This window comes from Pinus tabuliformis, chromosome 6 (genome assembly GCF_031772625.1).
Source record: "Pinus tabuliformis cultivar Carrire ecotype Pingquan chromosome 6, CPIR1, whole genome shotgun sequence".
NCBI classification, from domain to species: Eukaryota; Viridiplantae; Streptophyta; class Pinopsida; order Pinales; family Pinaceae; genus Pinus; species Pinus tabuliformis.
In genome coordinates, this window is record NC_142292.1 from 190,958,990 (window position 1) to 190,981,959 (window position 22,970).

At 39.2% G+C, this 22,970-nt stretch overlaps 1 protein-coding gene across 3 annotated transcripts in view; it reads left to right on the plus strand.

Annotated features, from left to right (window-relative positions):
* LOC149258107 (K(+) efflux antiporter 4-like) overlaps positions 1–22,970 on the plus strand; it is a 246,775-nt gene that overhangs the window by 137,214 nt on the left and 86,591 nt on the right. For all 3 annotated transcript variants that reach the window (XM_089414676.1, XM_089414678.1, XM_089414674.1), the window contains 2 exons: positions 2,779–2,856; positions 3,073–3,158. In XM_089414676.1, the coding sequence (XP_089270802.1) occupies positions 2,779–2,856; positions 3,073–3,158 (164 nt within the window). The remainder of the gene's footprint in view (positions 1–2,778; positions 2,857–3,072; positions 3,159–22,970) is intronic.

Genomic DNA, 22,970 nt, shown 5'->3' on the forward strand with positions numbered 1-22,970 from the left:
GTCTAGATTGGGTAGATGCTAGGGTTGCAAAGCAGTTTTGTGCTGAGGAGCTATTGGAAGGATTTTTCTGGGGTTTCAGCAAGAGATTTCTCTCAAACTGTGAGGTATAGCTGCTAAGGAAATTCTCTGTTGGGTAGGCTAGTTTTGACACCCAGATTGTACTCCAATATTGCTTAATAAGAAAACCCTTAGATAGCTGCACCGGTTTTCTCACATTGGGTTTATCTGGGGACATTGGTCCAAAAATAATGGTGTCATGTGGTGTGTTTGTTCTTGTTTCTTTTAGTTGCTGCTCTGTAATATGTTGAGCATGCATTGGTGTTTATTTTCAGTATTTACTTTGTAAAAAGTGCATGAAGGGTTTCTAAACTAAGTAAATTTAGAAACTTCAACAATCAACAGAGGTGGAGGAGTTCACTTCTCACTTTGACAGGGAGTTCTCGCTCATAGCTTGCATGGCAAGCTCATTGACTAATGATGTTTGATATGTTGTCCATGGAGCTCCTTGTCACATGATCAAGAATAAGGAGTATCCATTCACTTGGTGTACAATTATGAATACCTTCCTAGTTAAGAGGGATTGTTGGATAATGTAACTAGTTTTGGTCTTCATAATTTGTACTATTATGTATTTTATGTAAAAGAAAAAAAAAGAAATATAAAAATTATTATTATTTTTTTATACAAGCATGTTCTTCATGCTTCTAGGTTTTTTGAGTCAAAAGAGTCAAAGTCCTATTTGGACCTGTTGTAAAGAAAAAGGAAAAATAAATTTTAAATATGTAATTTTGGGTTAAAAACCCCTCTAGGTGCCAAGTCGGCCTACATGTCAAGTTGGCCTTGCCCAAATGGACGTGTCTATTCTCACCCCTCTAAACTATATAAATAGAAGGAAGATGGAGATTACTTGGACACATACACTTGACAGATTGTGGTGTGAAATATCGTAGGGAGGGCAGCCGAAGTCTGAAATAAAGGATTTGTGGAAGATCTTGCTCGGTACATTTCTTGTTGCTGGTCTCTTGCTGATGGATCTGCTGGAAAGAAGGAAGGCTTGACTTGGCATCTAGAGGTGGAAGTTTTCTATGGTTATGGGTCTTGGATATCTCATTTGATCTGATTTTATAAGAAGAGAATTTTTTGGATTTTCCCCTTGGAGGGGGTTTTGCCTTGGCTTGGAACCTATATCTTGTGTTCTTTTGTTTCTGCGATCTTCATGTTCATGTTATGGTAATTGTTTGATGAAAGATTCTGAACAAAGATTAATAAAGAAACAAATTAAATTCAGAAGCAAATACTATGGAAAGGAAAATCTGAATTAAACTACAAGCCTCTCGATTTTCCAACACATCAAGGGTCACTTGCCTATGTATATAAGCGGGTCCTCATTTGTAATCTCGTATATCTTATATTTCTTCTACAATCAACATTCTTATGTATAAATATATTACTCTTCCTATGATGGACATTTTTATATTCTAGATATTTTGAATATTTCCGCTATGTATATGAACCTTGTTTGTTACATTAGTATCAGAGCCGTGTTCTCCTATCCCGGGCATTGGTTAAGCTTTTACTGCATACCCAATAATATGAAAGTACAAGCTTGAAAAAAATCACAAATTGAGTATTGGATGCCCTTACCACAATAGAAGATGATATGGCAGTGATATACCTTAGTATTGGGGTTGTAAATTGATGAGATGCTCGCTGTTCAAACCTTGCAATTTCTGAATATTGTGTGCACTGAGACAACAAGCTTATGGCCACTTGGTAGGAGGCCTGAAAGGAACTTGAGTTAGACCTGAAATACAAAGGAGTTGATTGAATGTGTTAGTACAATGAAAATCCTTTCCAATGAGCAGGACAGCCAAATCCAATGAATAGTCTGAGAAATATCCAATTTGCAATAAAACTACTTAGAAAAAGACCCCCAACTTTGAGGGATGAAAATTGAAACTATTCAAATGATAAATCAGACCTGCAAAATGATTTTGACAGCTAATAGAGGGTTTTAATATAATAAATATTCATTAAGCAAACCTTTAAAGTTTAAATCAGTCAGAAAATGATAAATAAAATACGGCACCAATTCATGTATCCCAAGGCAAAGGTTTGCCTCCCAAACTTCAGATTTGTTGTAATAAATTTCTAGATCTGGTATTTGACCCTGAAACACTTGGAAATGACATCAGAACAACAAATTACAGGCAAATAGGGGGGGCTTTACAACCACAGGGCTTTTACGGGGTCCTAAAAACTTCACTATTGAAATTTATATTTGGAGAGGTTTTTTATACTTTTTTTATGATTAAGGTTTTGTATACTTAAAATCTAGATCGGAAAAAATGTTTCTATAGTTTTTCTTTAAAAGTTAAGTTTTGTATTTTTATGTATTCTTATTTTTATAATTTCTATATTTTTGTTGTTCCTGCCCATCTCTCCGGAAAACTGTGGGCATCCCCCAGCCATACTAGAATCTTATTCCCTTGCGCCCCTACCCCACCCAACCATCTTGAACCTGATGTAATATAGTCATATAATGACACTTTGTTATTGACATTTACTTAGTGTGATATGATCACTTGGTATACAGTCTGCTTTCGTTAAATATTGGTAATTTGGATGCTCTTAGGCCAGTTTAGCAGTTGGATTGAAATTTTGTGCTCAGGGTTAGATAAGTTCTTTGTTGTATGCTTTTTTTCAAGTCATCTGTTGTTATTCGAAGTCCTATTACTTTGTATATTTTCCTTTAATTTTTCTTGATTGTCTTTTCAGGTCTTGAAGTTTTTGATGGAACAAAACAGTGTTAATTCCTCTTTTGGCCAAGTAACAATTGGAACTCTAATTCTTCAGGTATTGTGTCATGGGTTTCATTTGTATGCATAACTTCACTTTCTAGCCCATTGTTTGCAATTGCCAGCTGGGTTGAATCCAGAATGCTTATTCCATTTGAAAATCTTCTGGGTCTTTTGTGGAAAATATATTCCTGATTGAACTCAATAAGTAGAAAGTGCATATATGCTTAATCGCAGCATGCTTGTCTTATGTTATGTCACTTCCATTATTCAGGATTGTGCAGTTGGATTGTTATTTGCGCTGCTCCCTGTTTTGGGGGGAAATGGAATTTTGCAAGGGATAATGTCCATGATGAAATCGTAAGTAGACTCAATCTCAAATGCATTATAGTGCATTCTTAATTATTCCTTTGCACATTATTCATTTCAATGCTGTCATATTATCTTAACTAGTTGTGTCTATTGTAGTTACTTTCTTCAATAGGAGAAAATGCTTGTTTCGACCTAGTTCTGTCTTTTCTCAGGCAAAATTGTTGGATATTTGATATTTTAAATGATGACATTTGTATCTCAGATGCATTTAAAGTGTTTCACTATTCAATAAAAGGTCAAATAAGTAGTAGTAACAACCAAACTGCAGTGTCAGATGTTTTAACACTCATTTAGCTTTAAATCTCTGCACAGCCTTCTGCAGTGAGATAGATGGAAGAGGAAAATTTTTAGTCCATTTAATATTAGCTAATGAACAGATCTCCTTTGTTTGCCCTAAAATATTAAATGGCAGAAATGTGGTTTTGGTTGAAATCAAATCTTATATCTTTCTAACACGGATAGTTATTTTTGTTAATTGGGAGGCTTCTTAGTTTATCTGTGGGTTTTCCTATCGAATAAAATAGCAGATATTTGTTTGATTAATCAGTTTATCTGTGGATGTTGCCGCAGCCCATTGATACTTACATCATGTAATTGTAATTATGGAAAAGGTAATGTTTTATTTAATTTATTCTATACTAGGCTTATGGTTATGGCCAACCTAGTCAAAATTGATATGTATGCTCAGTATCCTCTTAAAGTGTGTGCCCTTAATATGTGCACTGTTACCCACCGAAGTGGTTAACACATGTGACAATTTTTTTTCTCCCTTTTGGTTAGCGAGCCAGCCAGCAGCCCTACGATGATCCATATATAGCTTTGCTTCAGAGCTCTCCACCTATTGCTTTTGTTGAGTGCTCTTTCCCATCTCACATACTTCTTGAAAGAAAGTGGTCATCTATCAAAAGTTACATTAACCATTTTACTAATCATGTCTTTCATTTAATTTTAAAGACATTCTAGTATGGATCACAGGTTAAGCTAGATGATTGACCACTCTTGATTGTACCCTTGTTCCTACACTTCACTTGGGATGTTATCCTTTGACTCTTGTCCGGTGTGACCTCCGCTATGGTCTTTTCTTTCCATTGTCTAGGATGTTGATTTTGTAGTTCACTTGCTAGACTAGGGTTTTTCTTCATCTGATAACTACTTCAATGATCAATTAAACATTAATTTCACATAGCATTAAAATTCAATATCATTTAGGCAGTTATACAGAAGAAAAACATCAACTAATAAACATGAAAGAGCAGTAAAGTAACCATAAAACAATGAGACAAGAGACACAAAAATTAGGCACACAGCCAGGGCAAAACCCACAAGGGGAAAACCCAGAAAAGTTCTTCCTTATGAGAGAGCGAGAGAGTTTCTAGATTCATCTATACATCATAAATAAACATAGCAGAATAATAACCAAACCAGTGACCAAAATCATGATGAAGTGTCCTGTCAAAAATCATGTTCCGGAAATTTCGACCCTCTTAGTATTTCGACTTCCTCCTAAAATTCTGGCCCTCCTCCTGAAATTTTGGCCCTTCTGTAATTTTGCTGGATCAGAGATGTGTATGACCAAATTGTGCGTCAAAATGAGGAGAAATGATCTCCTTTATATAGCCTTCAAGTGGGGTTGAATGGGTGCCTCTTAGGGGCCCAACCGACCTATTAATTTTTGGAGGCAAATTTAAAAATTCAATTTTCCATTTCTTTTTCAAGATGAAAATACCGACCATGGCTACCATGTTTTCCAACATAGGAGAGGCACAGATAGGAGGCATGGATTGGTATAGCATGCCCAAGGTAATCCATGCTTGTCATTTTCCATCTATCCTTGTTATTCATTTCCATTCTTTGGGATGGTTGTCATTTGTTATTTGTACTAGCATCCTATATCCACATCTCCGAGTCATGGTCTGGAAACTTTGCCCTAAGTGGTTGATGCAATTGAAAGAAAGATAAAAACATATATGGTGACAAATAAAAGAATATGAAATGCAAAAGATGTCTGGGACTCATAATAAGCGAATGGGCAAAAGCCTAGCTTGAGCTTTACCCCCCTCATTAGCCATCACCCAATTCCTAAGCATCTCATGCTCTCTCTAAATCAAGGTAACTTGTAATGTCCCGACCCCGATGAACAATAAACCTCTACATCTTTAAGGGGTATTGGAAAAGCATAAAGTCAAACTGGTCACCCAAGCTTTGCAAGAAAGAAAAGAAAATCATTGAAGTAAAAGGCGCACCTAACAGGTGGAAAAAGTAGGCTGAGGAATGGGGCAACTTAGGCCTCCACAATTGCTCCTTCTTATCATCATTGTACTCAAGATGTTGGACCTCTTTTAGCTAGCACCTTGGTTGTGACATCTTTCTTGAAGCCTTTACCACTCCATGGCCACATTTATCACATGTACCTATGGATTGATGGGTTTGCCTAGGAACTGTCTTTTCCCTTGGGGGTTGGAGACTTTATAGGGATAATGACATAACTATGAAATTTCCTTAATTGTAGCAACTGGAATTTAATTTGCTATCTACTTGAGATTATTTGCCTTCAAAAAATTCATTAGGGCAAATAATGATCAAATCACTATTGCAATTTTCCCAAATAATAACAGGAATTGAGAAATAATACGCACACACAAAATATACGGCACCAATATTTTTTTGGACAAATTGTCCCTGGAAAAACCCTAGTGTGGGGAAAACCAATTCTACAGATGAGGGTTTATATTATTAATAAATATTCAATAAATTGAGAATTACAACAACTGCTTGCGTCACTGGCAAAGCTTTGACAAATATTTTTCTACACTTCCACAAAAAAAATCGATTTGCAAATCAAAGTTTCCTTCTGCAAAAACAAATCAGCCTCCTTAGTGCAATTCGAATTCCTTGCCTGCGTTACGCACTAGCTAAACTGGAAATGTGTATGGCCTTATTTGGAACTTGCATTGCCTCTTGAAATCAGTTCCTGTGATGAACTTTGCCTCCTGCAAATCTTTTGAGCAACTCACATCTCGTTCGATCCCTGTCTCCAACAACTGGAAATCAAATTGCTACCCAACTATGCGCATTGGCTAATTCACACTACTTGGTATGGCCTTATTGCAGAATAATTTTGCTACCCTTCCTCTCCTTGAATGGTGGAATCTCTTTGGAGAATTTATCTGGAAATTCTCTTCTCAATCTCTTTGCTGAAACCTCGCTGTTGGTGTCTCCCTCTGTGCCCTTGCTATCACTACAAATCACTATCTCTGAATGATCTCCAAAGCCCCATCAACCTCCCTTATAATCTCTCGTTGAGCAACCAATGACCATGATCTAATCTCAATCGACAGCTAAGATCATCTTGACCCCAACAAGTGACTTTTTTGGAAGTCTCTAGAGAAAATTTGATTTATCTCATTTAATATAACTTAATTAACCAATTTTTCTAATTTAGACTTAGGAAAATATTTAATAATTGGCTATTTAATCTAATTAAGGCATTTTCCTTAGAAACCTTTTCTGGGTCAGAGAGATAAATATCCTCCTGTGTTCCTTGGTCTCTTGGACACCAATAGAGGCTAGAACACTTGTTCGAGCTACAAACACTAACACTCCCTCTTAGCGAGGAAGTTCTCCACTACTCCCGACTTATCCCTAAATTAGAGAAACTTTGCCTTACCCAAGGCCTTTGTGAGAATATCTACAACCTGCTGATTTGTGGGAACATACTGTAGCTGAATTGATTCACACTATACACAATCTTTGATGGAGTGGTATTTGATGTTGATATGCTTCGACCTATCATGAAAAAATGGATTCTCAGAGAGCTTGATGCAACTATTATTATCACAATAGATACTAGTCGAATCCAACCACTGATCAACCAATCTCACTAGCAGCTTCCGAAGCCAAATAGCTTCGCATGTGGCCATGCTCGTTGCCATGTATACTACCTCTACAAAACTCAGTGCCATGGACTTTTCCTTCCTGTTGCACCAAGAGACAATCCATGATCCAACACTGAAGCAACACCCTAAAGTAATTTACTGATCCATTGAACTGCCTGCCCAGTCTGCATTTGTATTGTGGATTTGGAGTAACATCGGATGTGCTATAGCCATGAAAATTGGTGGAGAGGCTAAAGCACATGAGATCTCCAAGACCCAGAAATGGTTTGGGGAAATTCTACCCGGTGAAGGAGGTATTAAAATAATTAATATTTTTAATGGGTTCCTAAGTCTAAACTTAGGAAAATAAAAATATTAATGGGTATTAATATAACACTGGGTTAGAAGGTTCTAAATGACATAGATCAAGCCAAATCAAATCTTAGTCGTTGATTAGAGATGTAATCTCGGCCGTTGAAGACTCAACAGGAAAAGTATAAGAGGAGGCTTGAGGGTCAGTTGGAGATACACCAGAGTGATTTGTCAGTTTGATTTTCTAGAGCGGGGTTTGCTAAGAGAAATCGAACCAGTGATTAGTTGCAGCGAGGGGCAGCGAGTGCATAGCAGAGAGAGGCAGAGATAGTGCCGAAAGACTAGGGCAGAGGTAGAGAGGCAGACGCAGAGCCAAAGGAAGCCACACAGAGGCCAAAGCAGTGTTGTGAAAATCGTGATTTAATGAAAAAATCGCGATTTTTTCCTTTTGTCGATCAAATCGCGATTTTTATATGAAAAAATCGCCGGTATTTTTTTTTGCCGATTTTTACTGAAAAAATCGCGATTTTATGAAAAAATCGCGATTTTATGAAAAAATCGTGATAAAAACTTAAAAAATCGCCGGGGTCGCGACAACATAGTTTTATAACATTTTTTTGGGTTTTTTCATGCAAATTTTTTTGAAAGAAACAAATAATTTTTGAGTGGGGCAGCTTAATGATCAAGTCTAGGCCCTAGTATGGATATGCTATTACCATGAAATGACTCAGGATGTTTGAGAGTGGTTCCAGCCTCATTGGATTTCATATGGAGAAAGTAGAATTTTAGATTTCATTTAAAATCCAGCAGACTTATCAGTTTTTCAAGATTTCAGGATTGGGAGATTGTAATGTTTCCAGGTGACACCACCTGCCCGGGCTACCCCTGCCACCAGTAGAGGACGTGGTCTACCTCCTATAGCTCCTACTTCTAGTTCTTCAGCTTCTAGAGCACATCAGACTCCACTGCCATCTCCACTAGCGCAGGCACCAACATCTACATCTAGAGGGAAAGGGAAAGCTGTGGCATTTTCTCGCAAGAGGGGCAGAGGAAATCAATAGGATTAGACTTTCATTTTATTGTATATGACATTATGACATGATGAGATACATTATCATATTTTTTGTTGATATTTTGAGATACGCCCCCAAGCCTACGGTAGTCTTTCAACCGTGCCGGCGAGGTGCGGCACCACCGAACGCTTTCTTTTTAACAATACTCACGTTTATGGACTACGCCTACTTCAACATAAACTTAGTTAACTTATGTTCTTATAACCGAATAAATGTTATCTTTTATACTTCATCAAAGAACATTCTCATTCATCAATCATCAACAATAAACCGAGAACAATACACAATATGAAGGGAGGGGCAACTCCCCGAACAGTCTGCCCAACAATGTTATTTATATCAAGAATACCAGATTTTACAACAAGTGTGCCAAGCTTCACACTTAACCAATATTCTTACAAAAGACAGGCCACCTGCCTTTTACAACATTTCATGCACCCTTGTCCAAGAGAGAGTGCTCACCCGAGCCACTCAACCTCTTTACAAAAACCTGCATAAAACCGAGTACAAAAACCTCCTCAACCGTGACAACCCTTCACATAAACCAACCTAAAACATGCAAGATCTTCTTAACTCTTATGCGCATGAGGTATGCGCATATCCTCAAGACTTCTCACTTTTTCCTTGTCCTTATGCGAAGGTATCCAAGTGGAGTTCGATGGATCTTATGAGCTCCATCCTCCATCATATATACGCTTTACACTTTGGTTATAAATCAAAGCCGACATGTGAAGCCCTTTACATAATATAATGTATGTCCTTCACATAATATTATATTTTATGTATAAACTTCGTATGGTTTTAATGTATGTGCTCCATTATTTTATATTATCCATGGCTCCTCACATACATATGTGCCATCGCATGTCCATATGTATTATTATTATGTCAGTCTTCATATTATATGGTTTTTTTAATCTTGTCATATAATATATGTTTATGTGCATTAATACTTGCGTCCAATACTTAGCCATATTTCGGCCTAAGTGTCTTTCGTCACATTCTTTCGTCACAAGGAGACCGCACACCGTCGCATATCGTTCGCCCGCTCGTCGTGCACGGAGCGCCCGCTCGTCGCGTTAACCGCCCGCTCGTCGTGCACGCCTGCCCGAGTCGCGTAGGCCTTACATTCTCCTCCACCTGAAATCGTTGTCGTCCTCGACAACATACCATCTCGGTAGCTCTCCACCAAGATCATCATCATTCAGGATGTCGACCTTTCTACACAAGGCAAACATCCTTGCAACATATGTAGAGACTCTTTCTCCACTATGTCTCGGCCTAGTGACCACTGCCACCAAGCTCACCATCCATGCCAAAGCATAATCATTGTAACTCCATCACTCCAAAGTGCCTCATCGATCCTCCACATCAAGTCACTCCTCCAAGCCATGCTCATACAGGTACTTTGAAAGTATGCATTCCATACTGCATCAAAGTCATCTGACTTCAGTTCCTCAATGCATCAGATCTTCTAAGTCCACCGTCCATGAAGTCCCTAAAAGTCACAACAATCTCATGTCATCATGAGCTCCATAAGCCATCCCCCAACCACACCTCAGCAAGCATACAATATGCCTCAGCTCCCCACAGCAAGCATACAATATGCCTCAGCTCCTCATGTAGTAGGAATGCTCCATAGCTGCTCACAACTCCATCCAAGTAATCAACTCTCGATGTGCCCCATTCAGGTTCATGAAGCCCTCTTCATCATCTGCAATGTGCCATCCTCAAGTCTCCATGTCTTTCAAGTCTCCAACCTGATGTCGATGACTATGTTGTCCAGGTAGTCCAACCAAGTAGACCTACCACAACAATCGGTCATCCTCACTCAAGCTGCTATCTTCGGTTTAGTGAACTCGGTCACCCAACCATCTCATCCTCATGTCATGAGTCCCTTCACCATAGCTCCTCCACCAAAGTGTCCACCAAGACTTGCTCTTGGTCTCGGCCATGAGAAGTCCACCCAAAACATCACAAGTGTGTGCCCTCCAATCTGTCCATGAGTCATGCCGGGCACTTAGCCAAAGAGGCTAAAGCATGACCCAATCCTCCACAACGATCATCAAGTTCCACCCTTGTCAAGGGCCTTTGCACCTTCAACCATAAGGTCACAAGTAGCCCCAACAAGCCCTGCAATAGTTGACAATCCTTGTTCATCATCATGAGGCTCCTCCTCATTCAACCATGTTGGCAAACTGCACGATCCTGGTTCAACTTGATCACTTTCAAGTTCATCTCTATCGTAGTCATGTCTGCAACATCTTCCTCTATGTTCAGCTCAAGTGCACCAACCAAGTGTCCATTGACCAAGTTCATAGAACTAAACTTCCGAAAGTCCTCTGGATGTTCTCGGTAGTGAGTTCCCAACCTGTCAATGTAGTCAATCTCTTCTTGTTCAATTACAACAACCTCTTTACTGAGAAGTTTCCCCTTGATTTCGGCTTCCACTTGGTCACTTTCCTTCCTCAACCGGGCTCTTTTATCAAAGAGCTCTTGAAGACCAAGATCACCATGTCGGACTTCCTCTTAATGGCAGAAGTGTCCTCAGACACGTAATTTTATTAATCAGAAAAAAACAATTACATAATTGATTTGCAAGAGTTTACACCCGAACAACAAAACACTCTTGCAATGAGCTATTTATAAGCTCCATGTCCTAACTACCTCTAATTATGGATCACTTATTAAATAACAAGTGTCCATTTACATTAAATGCCATTCAAACCAACTAGCTAACTAATCTCCTAAAATAGAGCCTAAGATACGACACATTTGGAGAGTCATATCTAGTTACAACAATATGCTAATTCTAAAAGTCTCCATTAAATAATTAAACATTCTAGAATAATAATTATTAATTTAATATCTTAAATTAATAATTATTTTATTCTAATTTTATTCTAATTTTATTCTAATTTTATAACCTATGATAAAAAAGTATTTTTGGATCATCTAACATTCCCCCCTATGATCCAAAGATACATTACAACAGATACCAAGTTCATCCCTGAACTTAGTAAATTTTATTCTGCCAAGCGGTTTGGTGAAAATGTCGGAGATCTAATCTTCGGAAGGACAATAAACTGGTTTGAGGACATCTTTGGCAATGAGCGACCTGATATGATGATACTTGGTGTCCATATGCTTTGTCTTTGAATGAAAAACTGGGTTCTCGGCAAGTTTGATGGCTGACTGGCTGTCAATGAACAATGATGTAGCTTCTGCCTGAGAAATGCCCAAGTCCTGCAAAATTCGGCGCAACCAAACAATTTCACATGCTGCTTCCCATGCTGAAATGTACTCTGCTTCTGCTGAAGAAGTGGCCACTGTAGCTTGTTTCTTACAACTCCAAGATACTGTTGCTGACCCCATATTCATTAAATAACCTGATGTTGATGCTCGATCATCAATACTCCCAGCAAAGTCGGCATCAGAATATCCACCAAGTACAAAATTTTTAGTCTTTGTGTAAAGAAGACCAAAATCTTTTGTTCCTTGGATATATCGAAGAACTCTTTTGGCTGCATTCCAGTGGCTGTCTCGTGGTTCCTGCATAAAACGTGAAAGAATACTGACTGCATAAGATAGATCAGGACGAGTATTTGTCAAATAAATCAAGCTGCCAATCAACTGCCTGTAAGTTGTACTGTCCACCTTTTCCCCCCCTTCAAATTTTGAAAGTTTCAAGTTTTGCTCCATGGGGGTGAGAACGGGCTTGCAATCTTGCATGCCAAATCGCTGAAGAACCTCTGCTGCATACTTACTTTGTGAAATGAAAATATGATGTGGACGTTGGAAGACTTCAACTCCAAGATAGTAGTGAAGTAATCCCAAATCTGTCATCTTAAAACCTGCTTGTAACTCCTTTTTTACCTGTGCAATATGATCATCATGATTGCCAGTGATGATCAAATCATCTACATACATAACAAGAATTACCAAATATTTTCCCTGTTGTCGCACATACAAAGTATCATCAGATTCACTGCAATGAAAACCAACTTTCTTAAGGTAATCATCCATCTTTGCATACCAAGCTCGGGGAGCTTGTTTTAACCCATATAAAGCCTTGATCAATTTGCAGACTTTATGTTCTTGTCCTTCAACTTCAAAACCTGGTGGTTGGGTCATATACACGTCCTCCTGTAAATCCCCATTGAGAAAAGCACTTTTCACATCCATTTGATGAAGTTTCCATCCTTTTTGAGCGGCCAATGCAAGTGTTAATCGGATGGTGTTCCATTTAGCTGTTGGAGCAAAGGTTTCTTCATAGTCAATGCCTTCCTGCTGCGCAAAACCTTTGGCGACAAGTCGTGCTTTATACTTGTCAAGTTCACCCTTCTGGTTATACTTAATTCTGTAAACCCATTTGCATCCTATGGGTTTAACATTTGTTGGACATTCAACAAGTTTCCAAGTGTTGTTATCAATTACTGCTTTATATTCGTCAACCATAGCCTGTTGCCATTCTTTATGTTTTACTGCCTCTTTGTATGTGGAAGGTTCAGTAAAATCATTTGCTATCAAGGCAAAATTGCCTTCACTTCTATGTGCCCTTCTGGTGCCAGTTTTATTCTGTTCATCAGGCTTTACATCTTTCAAAAGTTGAACTGCCCATTTCGGAAGTTGGTGCTCACTTGTTTGTGCTTCTGTAAAGTCCCCATCATTGTAAAGAGGATTAATATAAACTGATGTTCGTCGTTCAGGTGAAGAATGTGGAGACTCACTGTCTGAAGAACTGCTGCTGCTTGGAGATGCGGATGAACTGCTAGAAGATCCTGATGATGTTGTTGATGTAGATGGACTCGATGACTCATCTTCAGAGGAAGGAAAATCAAGTTCATACCAATTTGGTGAAGTTGGTTGACTTTGTATTTTTCCATTTCTTTTACTTCCCTTAGTTTCTAATTTGTGAAGAAGATTTTCAATTTCTTCAGCACTCTTACTCTCTGTTTCATCAAAAATGACATCCCTGCTCACAATGAATTTTCCATTGGTCAAAAGACGATACCCTTTCTTCTCATCAGAATAGCCAATCATTGTGCATTTTAAACTTCTTGAGTCAAGCTTAGTTCGTTTTTCTTTCAGAACTAAGGCATAACATACTGACCCAAAAACTCTAAGATGTTTAACTCGAGGTTTGAAACCAAACCAAGCTTCATAAGGTGTGATTCCGTCTAAAGAAGCAGTTGGAGATCTGTTTCTTAAGTAGACAGCTGTATGTATTGCTTCCGCCCAATATGTTGGACTTAACCTCTTAAAGGTTAACATGGATCTCGCCATTCCTAACAAAGTGCGATTCATTCTTTCAACTACTCCATTTTGCTGTGGAGTGTAAACATTAGTGAGATGTCGTCTTATGCCATTTTCACTGCAATAAGTTTTGAATTCATTTGAAGTGAATTCTCCCCCATTATCCGTCCTGAGAGTACCTATCTTTTCTTTGATTTCATTTTCAACAAGTTGGCGAAAAATTTTAAACTTATCAAATGCTTCTGACTTGTTCTTCAAGAAGTAAACCCAAGTCATTCTGCTGAAATCATCAATGAATAGTAAGAAATACTTGCAACCACCAAATGAGGTTTGTAGTGGACCACAAACATCACTGTGAATTAGTTGAAGCCGCCTTGTTGGAAAACTTTCTCGGTTTTGTTTGCCATAAATGCAAGCTTCACATTTTGCATTTTCCCTTTTGAATGTGGGAAGTCCTTTAACCATTCCTTGTTTCTGCAATTGAGAAAGACTCTCAAAATTCAAATGTCCATATCGTACATGCCATAGTCTGATAGGTGAAATACCTGTAGTCACTGCCCCTGCAAAATCAGAATGCCTTGGAATAACTGTCCCTTTCATCCGTAACAGTTTTCCATCTTCATAACCCGTCATGACTGTTTTCAAGTTCTGTTTCACTGAATTGATCTTCACTAAACCATCTTCCATAATTACCTGATGTCCTACTTGTCGAATCGTGACTAAAGAGAGCAAATTTTTCTTGAAACTAGGTACATACCATACATTGGAAATCAATTTTTCTCCAATGTCAGGGAGAAAAACTTTCACTACTCCTTTTCCATAAGGAGTATGTTTTGTATCATCAGCAAGAAAAATTGAATTAAGTTGGCATTCTTGAAAATTCCAGAAAAAATCACGTCGACAAGTCATGTGCTGAGTTGCCCCGGAATCCAAGATCCAGGCATCTTCATAGTCACTTCTAAGATGAGATGAAATTTGTGATGCTGGTGAGGAAGTAAAAACATATTCTGAACTATCTTCATCTTGGTCATTTGCAAATTGTGCTGAATGCTGCTGAAACTTGGGAATTTTATTAAGTGAAGTGCGACAATCTTCAGCATAATGGCCAACTTTGTTACATCTTCGACATACAATTTGACTTAAGTCTCTTCCTCTTCCTGAAGATTGTCCTCTGCCTCTGCTTTGACCTCGATTTGGAGATTGTCCTCTACCTTGACTATTATATCCTTGTGCTTGAAAATTGCCTCTTCCTTGGTTGTTTCCTCTACCTTGAAAATTATTTCTTCCCCCTCTGTTAAAATTGTTGCCTCTACTTTGGCTTCGACCTCGATTATGTGCTGCTTGATTCTGATTCCATCTGCCTCTTCCTCGAGAACTATCTGCTGATGACTTACTTGTGCTGGCTTCTGTGAGAAAAACATCTTCTCCAACTTTCTTCTTCTTCCCAAAAGTTTTATCATGCTGACTTAACATTTCACAAAGTTCATCAAACTTTAATTTCTCTAATTTCCCAGTTACTTGTAGAGTCTCTAAAAAGTGTGTGTAGGAAGAAGGAAGTCCAGCAATTACAATTGTAACCATGAAGCTATCATCAATTGCGGGAAAACCAGCATTAATAATTTCCTGCTTAATATTCTTAAGTCTGGAGAGATATTCAAGAATATCACCATCTTCAGTTAATTTTTGTTGCAACAATTTTAACTGTAAATCAACCTTCTTTGATTCTGGCTGAGTATCAAAGAGGTCTTTAAAAGTTTTCAAGGCAGTCCATGCATCTGTGGCATTCTCTATATGTACATACATTTCATCATTCACAGACGATTTAATAAGAGCTAAGGCTTTAGCATTCTTGATTTCCCATTTTGCGAGTGGATCTGCATCTGTGGGTTTATTCGGCTTAACATCGCCATCACATATTCCTTGCCATAATTCATTGTAAATAAGTGTGCTTTCAATAAGACGATGCCACGTTTTATAAGATTTGGTGCCTTCTAGTTTGTCGGAATCAGAAAATAAGTTAATCAACTTAGACATTTTTGCAATGAAGAGACGCACCAAGAAGTAGAACAGAAAGGACAAGATAGTCAACACAACAGCAAAACACGATGCAAAAAACGAACTATCGGGGCTTGGCCTTGACCCTCGAATAGTCGTCAAAACAGGAGAATATTGACTGAGCTTTGCACTTGGCTCTAGTCAATTTCTCAAATTATTACAGGGCAATTTCCAAAATTTGACTTTTTACAATGGTGCCATGCACAATCTGGTAAAAAAAATTTACCCCCCCTCAAAGTAAAATTACTTTGAGTTACATTTATCTCCTTCAAAAAATTACAAAAAAAAACTTCTTATTGCTCCAAAAAATTACAAATCACCTTATTCCTCCACAAATATTACAATTAAAATCCAAAAATTTACACATCCCCTTATTACTCCACAAACAATAAATTAAAACACCCCATATCTCTCCAAAATACAATATTAAAAAAACCTTATCTCTCATATAAATATTCTCACTAAATCTCTCATGGAAACACTCCACTCATTCTCTCACATTCCACTTGCTATCTCTCCAAACTTATCACTCAAACTTATCACTCCAAAATAATTTTTACAATTTAAAACATACCTTATCTCTCCATTAAAACAATTTATGATCACTCTTTAAAAAGTGTCGTTACATACTTCCCATTAAAAAATAATTATGAAAACTTTATGAAATCACTTGAGCTCACGTTTCTGGAAATGTTTTTTACACAAAAGCTTTATTATGCATTATACCAAAATGTTCAATCTTGAACGATGCACCAATATGACAGCCCTCCTTCAAGTCATATTTATGAACTTTAATAAAAAAAACGATGCACACGGCACACGGCTTCAGCCATAGTAAGCTCATTTGAATATAGTGAAATTCTTGACCGGTAGTAAAAAAAAATGACCTTGACCGCCCTCCTTCACGTAGTCTTCGGGCACGTCGCTTATGATCTGGCAACGAATCCACGCAGAGTTTTACTTTATCGCTGCAATGTCGTGGCCTTCTCAGAATTTGTACCAAGAACGCTTTGTGCTCACAAAATTACAGAGGGTTAAAGATGCATACGAACTATGTTTACTCTTGAAAACCAAACAAAATTGATTCATGGCACAGTGCACGCCTTAGCTCATACTGACTGGACGATGAACATGGAAATTTGCGACGTTATCAATACTGATCCAGGGCAAGCCAGTACATCCGAGCCGCAATTCCTCAATGTCTTTATCATAATAATCTTTAAGGCCTGTCTCAATGATCAGATTATTCCATATTGCATGCAATGTGCTCGATCGATTATATAGTTCTGTGAATCTCAAGATGATGAATTTTCAAAACTTGATGCAATGGAAACAAATGAAGCGGAGGGTTCTGCTGTCAAAAATTCATCTCTAAAGAACAGAAGAAAATTGAAAGCTCAATTTATAATAAAACCGAGGAGGATCCTAGACTCACTTCCATTTTTTTTTTAAAGAGCAGAAGAAAAGGGTGAACGCTGAGCAGAAGAAAAGTGTGAACGCTGAGCAGAGGCAATTTTTTTTATAATAAAAAAAATGAATTTTAGATTTAAAAAATCTAAAATCAATGATAAAATTTATTTTCCTTTTAAACAAAACTGTAGAATTTCCATACCAATGATTTGCTGGCCAACTGAATGGAGTTTTCCAGGACTTTGTTGAGCTGAAATCTCCTCAAATCCACTGCAGCATTACTGGAGCTCTGATACCACAATAATGGAAGAAGTGTCCTCAGACACGTAATTTTATTAATCAGAAAAAAACAATTACATAATTGATTTGCAAGAGTTTACACTCGAACAACAAAACACTCTTGCAATGAGCTATTTATAAGCCCCATGTCCTAACTACCTCTAATTATGGATCACTTATTAAATAACAAGTGTCCATTTACATTAAAAGCCATTCAAACCAACTAGCTAACTAATCTCCTAAAATAGAGCCTAAGATACGACACATTTGGAGAGTCATATCTAGTTACAACAATATGCTAATTCTAAAAGTCTCCATTAAATAATTAAACATTCTAGAATAATAATTATTAATTTAATATCTTAAATTAATAATTATTTTATTCTAATTTTATTCTAATTTTATAACCTATGATAAAAAAGTATTTTTGGATCATCTAACACCTCTTCCTTGTTGGCATCAAATACAACTTGCTTCATTGCCCAACTAAGTTGGAGAAGTCCTTCGATATTCTTTCTCAAGGCTTTAAGCTCTTCACGGATTCGGGGCCTCTCTTCCTTCAACTTCTTCAACTCGTCCAAGGTAACCAAGAGCTTCCTTCTTCCTGCTTCCAAGCTTGCCATGCCTTACTGTCAATCTTCCAAGTGTTCTCACACTTGCTTCACCAGCTCCGACCGAGCTCTGATACCAACTGTCACGCCCCCAAGCCTACGGTAGTCTTTCAACCGTGCCGGCGAGGTGCGGCACCACCGAACGCTTTCTTTTTAACAATACTCACGTTTATGGACTACGCCTACTTCAACATAAACTTAGTTAACTTGTGTTCTTATAACCGAATAAATGTTATCTTTTATACTTCATCAAAGAACATTCTCATTCATCAATCATCAACAATAAACCGAGAACAATACACAATATGAAGGGAGGGGCAACTCCCCGAACAGTCTGCCCAACAATGTTATTTATATCAAGAATACCAGATTTTACAACAAGTGTGCCAAGCTTCACACTTAACCAATATTCTTACAAGAGACAGGCCACCTGCCTTTTACAACGTTTCATGCACCCTTGTCCAAGAGAGAGTGCTCACCCGAGCCACTCAACCTCTTTACAAAAACCTGCATAAAACCGAGTACAAAAACCTCCTCAACTGTGACAACCCTTCACATAAACCAACCTAAAACATGCAAGATCTTCTTAACTCTTATGCACATGAGGTATGCGCATATCCTCAAGACTTCGCACTTTTTCCTTGTCCTTATGCGAAGGTATCCAAGTGGAGTTCGATGGATCTTATGAGCTCCATCCTCCATCATATATACGCTTTACACTTTGGTTATAAATCAAAGCCGACATGTGAGGCCCTTTACATAATATAATGTATGTCCTTCACATAATATTATATTTTATGTATAAACTTCGTATGGTTTTAATGTATGTGCTCCATTATTTTATATTATCCATGGCTCCTCACATACATATGTGCCATCGCATGTCCATATGTATTATTATTATGTCGGTCTTCATATTATATGGTTTTTTTAATCTTGTCATATAATATATGTTTATGTGCATTAATACTTGCGTCCAATACTTAGCCATATTTCGGCCTAAGTGTCTTTCGTCACATTCTTTCGTCACAAGGAGACCGCACACCGTCGCATATCGTTCGCCCGCTCGTCGTGCACGGAGCGCCCGCTCGTCGCGTAGGCCTTACATTCTCCTCCACCTGAAATCGTTGTCATCCTCGACAACATACCATCTCGGTAGCTCTCCACCAAGATCATCATCATTCAGGATGTTGACCTTTCTACACAAGGCAAACATCCTTGCAACATATGTAGAGACTCTTTCTCCACTATGTCTCGGCCTAGTGACCACTGCCACCAAGCTCACCATCCATGCCAAAGCATAATCATTGTAACTCCATCACTCCAAAGTGCCTCATCGATCCTCCACATCAAGTCACTCCTCCAAGCCATGCTCATACAGGTACTTTGAAAGTATGCGTTCCATACTGCATCAAAGTCATCTGACTTCAGTTCCTCAATGCATCAGATCTTCTAAGTCCACCGTCCATGAAGTCCCTAAAAGTCACAACAATCTCATGTCATCATGAGCTCCATAAGCCATCCCCCAACCACACCTCAGCAAGCATACAATATGCCTCAGCTCCCCACAGCAAGCATACAATATGCCTCAGCTCCTCATGTAGTAGGAATGCTCCATAGCTGCTCGCAACTCCATCCAAGTAATCAACTCTCGATGTGCCCCATTCAGGTTCATGAAGCCCTCTTCATCATCTGCAATGTGCCATCCTCAAGTCTCGATGTCTTTCAAGTCTCCAACCTGATGTCCATGACTATGTTGTCCAGGTAGTCCAACCAAGTAGACCTACCACAACAATCGGTCATCCTCACTCAAGCTGCTATCTTCGGTTTAGTGAACTCGGTCACCCAACCATCTCATCCTCATGTCATGAGTCCCTTCACCATAGCTCCTCCACCAAAGTGTCCACCAAGACTTGCTCTTGGTCTCGGCCATGGGAAGTCCACCCAAAACATCACAAGTGTGTGCCCTCCAATCTGTCCATGAGTCATGCCGGGCACTTAGCCAAAGAGGCTAAAGCATGACCCAATCCTCCACGACGATCATCAAGTTCCACCCTTGTCAAGGGCCTTTGCACCTTCAACCATAAGGTCACAAGTAGCCCCAACAAGCCCTGCAATAGTTGACAATCCTTGTTTATCATCATGAGGCTCCTCCTCATTCAACCATGTTGGCAAACTGCACGATCCTGGTTCAACTTGATCACTTTCAAGTTCATCCTCTATCGTAGTCATGTCTGCAACATCTTCCTCTATGTTCAGCTCAAGTGCACCAACCAAGTGTCCATTGACCAAGTTCATAGAACTAAACTTCCGAAAGTCCTCTGGATGTTCTCGGTAGTGAGTTCCCAACCTGTCAATGTAGTCAATCTCTTCTTGTTCAATTACAGCAACCTCTTTACTGAGAAGTTTCCCCTTGATTTCGGCTTCCCCTTGGTCACTTTCCTTCCTCAACCGGGCTCTTTTATCAAAGAGCTCTTGAAGACCAAGATCACCATGTCGGACTTCCTCTTCCTTGTTGGCATCAAATACAACTTGCTTCATTGCCCAACTAAGTTGGAGAAGTCCTTCTATATTCTTTCTCAAGGCTTTAAGCTCTTCACGGATTTGGGGCCTCTCTTCCTTCAACTTCTTCAACTCGTCCAAGGTAACCAAGAGCTTCCTTCTTCCTGCTTCCAAGCTTGCCATGCCTTACTGTCAATCTTCCAAGTGTTCTCACACTTGCTTCACCAGCTCCGACCGAGCTCTGATACCAACTGTCACGCCCCCAAGCCTACTGTAGTCTTTCAACCGTGCCGGCGAGGTGCGGCACCACCGAACGCTTTCTTTTTAACAATACTCACGTTTATGGACTACGCCTACTTCAACATAAACTTAGTTAACTTGTGTTCTTATAACCGAATAAATGTTATCTTTTATACTTCATCAAAGAACATTCTCATTCATCAATCATCAACAATAAACCGAGAACAATACACAATATGAAGGGAGGGGCAACTCCCCGAACAGTCTGCCCAACAATGTTATTTATATCAAGAATACCAGATTTTACAACAAGTGTGCCAAGCTTCACACTTAACCAATATTCTTACAAAAGACAGGCCACCTGCCTTTTACAACGTTTCATGCACCCTTGTCCAAGAGAGAGTGCTCACCCGAGCCACTCAACCTCTTTACAAAAACCTGCATAAAACCGAGTACAAAAACCTCCTCAACCGTGACAACCCTTCACATAAACCAACCTAAAACACGCAAGATCTTCTTAACTCTTATGCGCATGAGGTATGCGCATATCCTCAAGACTTTGCACTTTTTCCTTGTCCTTATGCGAAGGTATCCAAGTGGAGTTCGATGGATCTTATGAGCTCCATCCTCCATCATATATACGCTTTACACTTTGGTTATAAATCAAAGCCGACATGTGAGGCCCTTTACGTAATATAATGTATGTCCTTCACATAATATTATATTTTATGTATAAACTTCGTATGGTTTTAATGTATGTTTTCCATTATTTTATATTATCCATGGCTCCTCACATACATATGTGCCATCGCATGTCCATATGTATTATTATTATGTCGGTCTTCATATTATATGGTTTTTTTAATCTTGTCATATAATATATGTTTATGTGCATTAATACTTGCGTTCAATACTTAGCCATATTTCGGCCTAAGTGTCTTTCGTCACATTCTTTCGTCACAAGGAGACCGCACACCGTCGCATATCGTTCGCCCGCTCGTCGTGCACGGAGCGCCCGCTCGTCGCGTTAACCGCCCGCTCGTTGTGCACGCCTGCCCGAGTCGCGTAGGCCTTACATTCTCCTCCACCTGAAATCGTTGTCATCCTCGACAACATACCATCTCGGTAGCTCTCCACCAAGATCATCATCATTCAGGATGTCGACCTTTCTACACAAGGCAAACATCCTTGCAACATATGTAGAGACTCTTTCTCCACTATGTCTCGGCCTAGTGACCACTGCCACCAAGCTCACCATCCATGCCAAAGCATAATCATTGTAACTCCATCAATCCAAAGTGCCTCATCGATCCTCCACATCAAGTCACTCCTCCAAGCCATGCTCATACAGGTACTTTGAAAGTATGCATTCCATACTGCATCAAAGTCATCTGACTTCAGTTCCTCAATGCATCAGATCTTCTAAGTCCACCGTCCATGAAGTCCCTAAAAGTCACAACAATCTCATGTCATCATGAGCTCCATAAGCCATCCCCCAACCACACCTCAGCAAGCATACAATATGCCTCAGCTCCCCACAGCAAGCATACAATATGCCTCAGCTCCTCATGTAGTAGGAATGCTCCATAGCTGCTCACAACTCCATCCAAGTAATCAACTCTCGATGTGCCCCATTCAGGTTCATGAAGCCCTCTTCATCATCTGCAATGTGCCATCCTCAAGTCTCCATGTCTTTCAAGTCTCCAACCTGATGTCCATGACTATGTTGTCCAGGTAGTCCAACCAAGTAGACCTACCACAACAATCGGTCATCCTCACTCAAGCTGCTATCTTCGGTTTAGTGAACTCGGTCACCCAACCATCTCATCCTCATGTCATGAGTCCCTTCACCATAGCTCCTCCACCAAAGTGTCCACCAAGACTTGCTCTTGGTCTCGGCCATGAGAAGTCCACCCAAAACATCACAAGTGTGTGCCCTCCAATCTGTCCATGAGTCATGCTGGGCACTTAGCCAAAGAGGCTAAAGCATGACCCAATCCTCCACGACGATCATCAAGTTCCACCCTTGTCAAGGGCCTTTGCACCTTCAACCATAAGGTCACAAGTAGCCCCAACAAGCCCTGCAATAGTTGACAATCCTTGTTCATCATCATGAGGCTCCTCCTCATTCAACCATGTTGGCAAACTGCACGATCCTGGTTCAACTTGATCACTTTCAAGTTCATC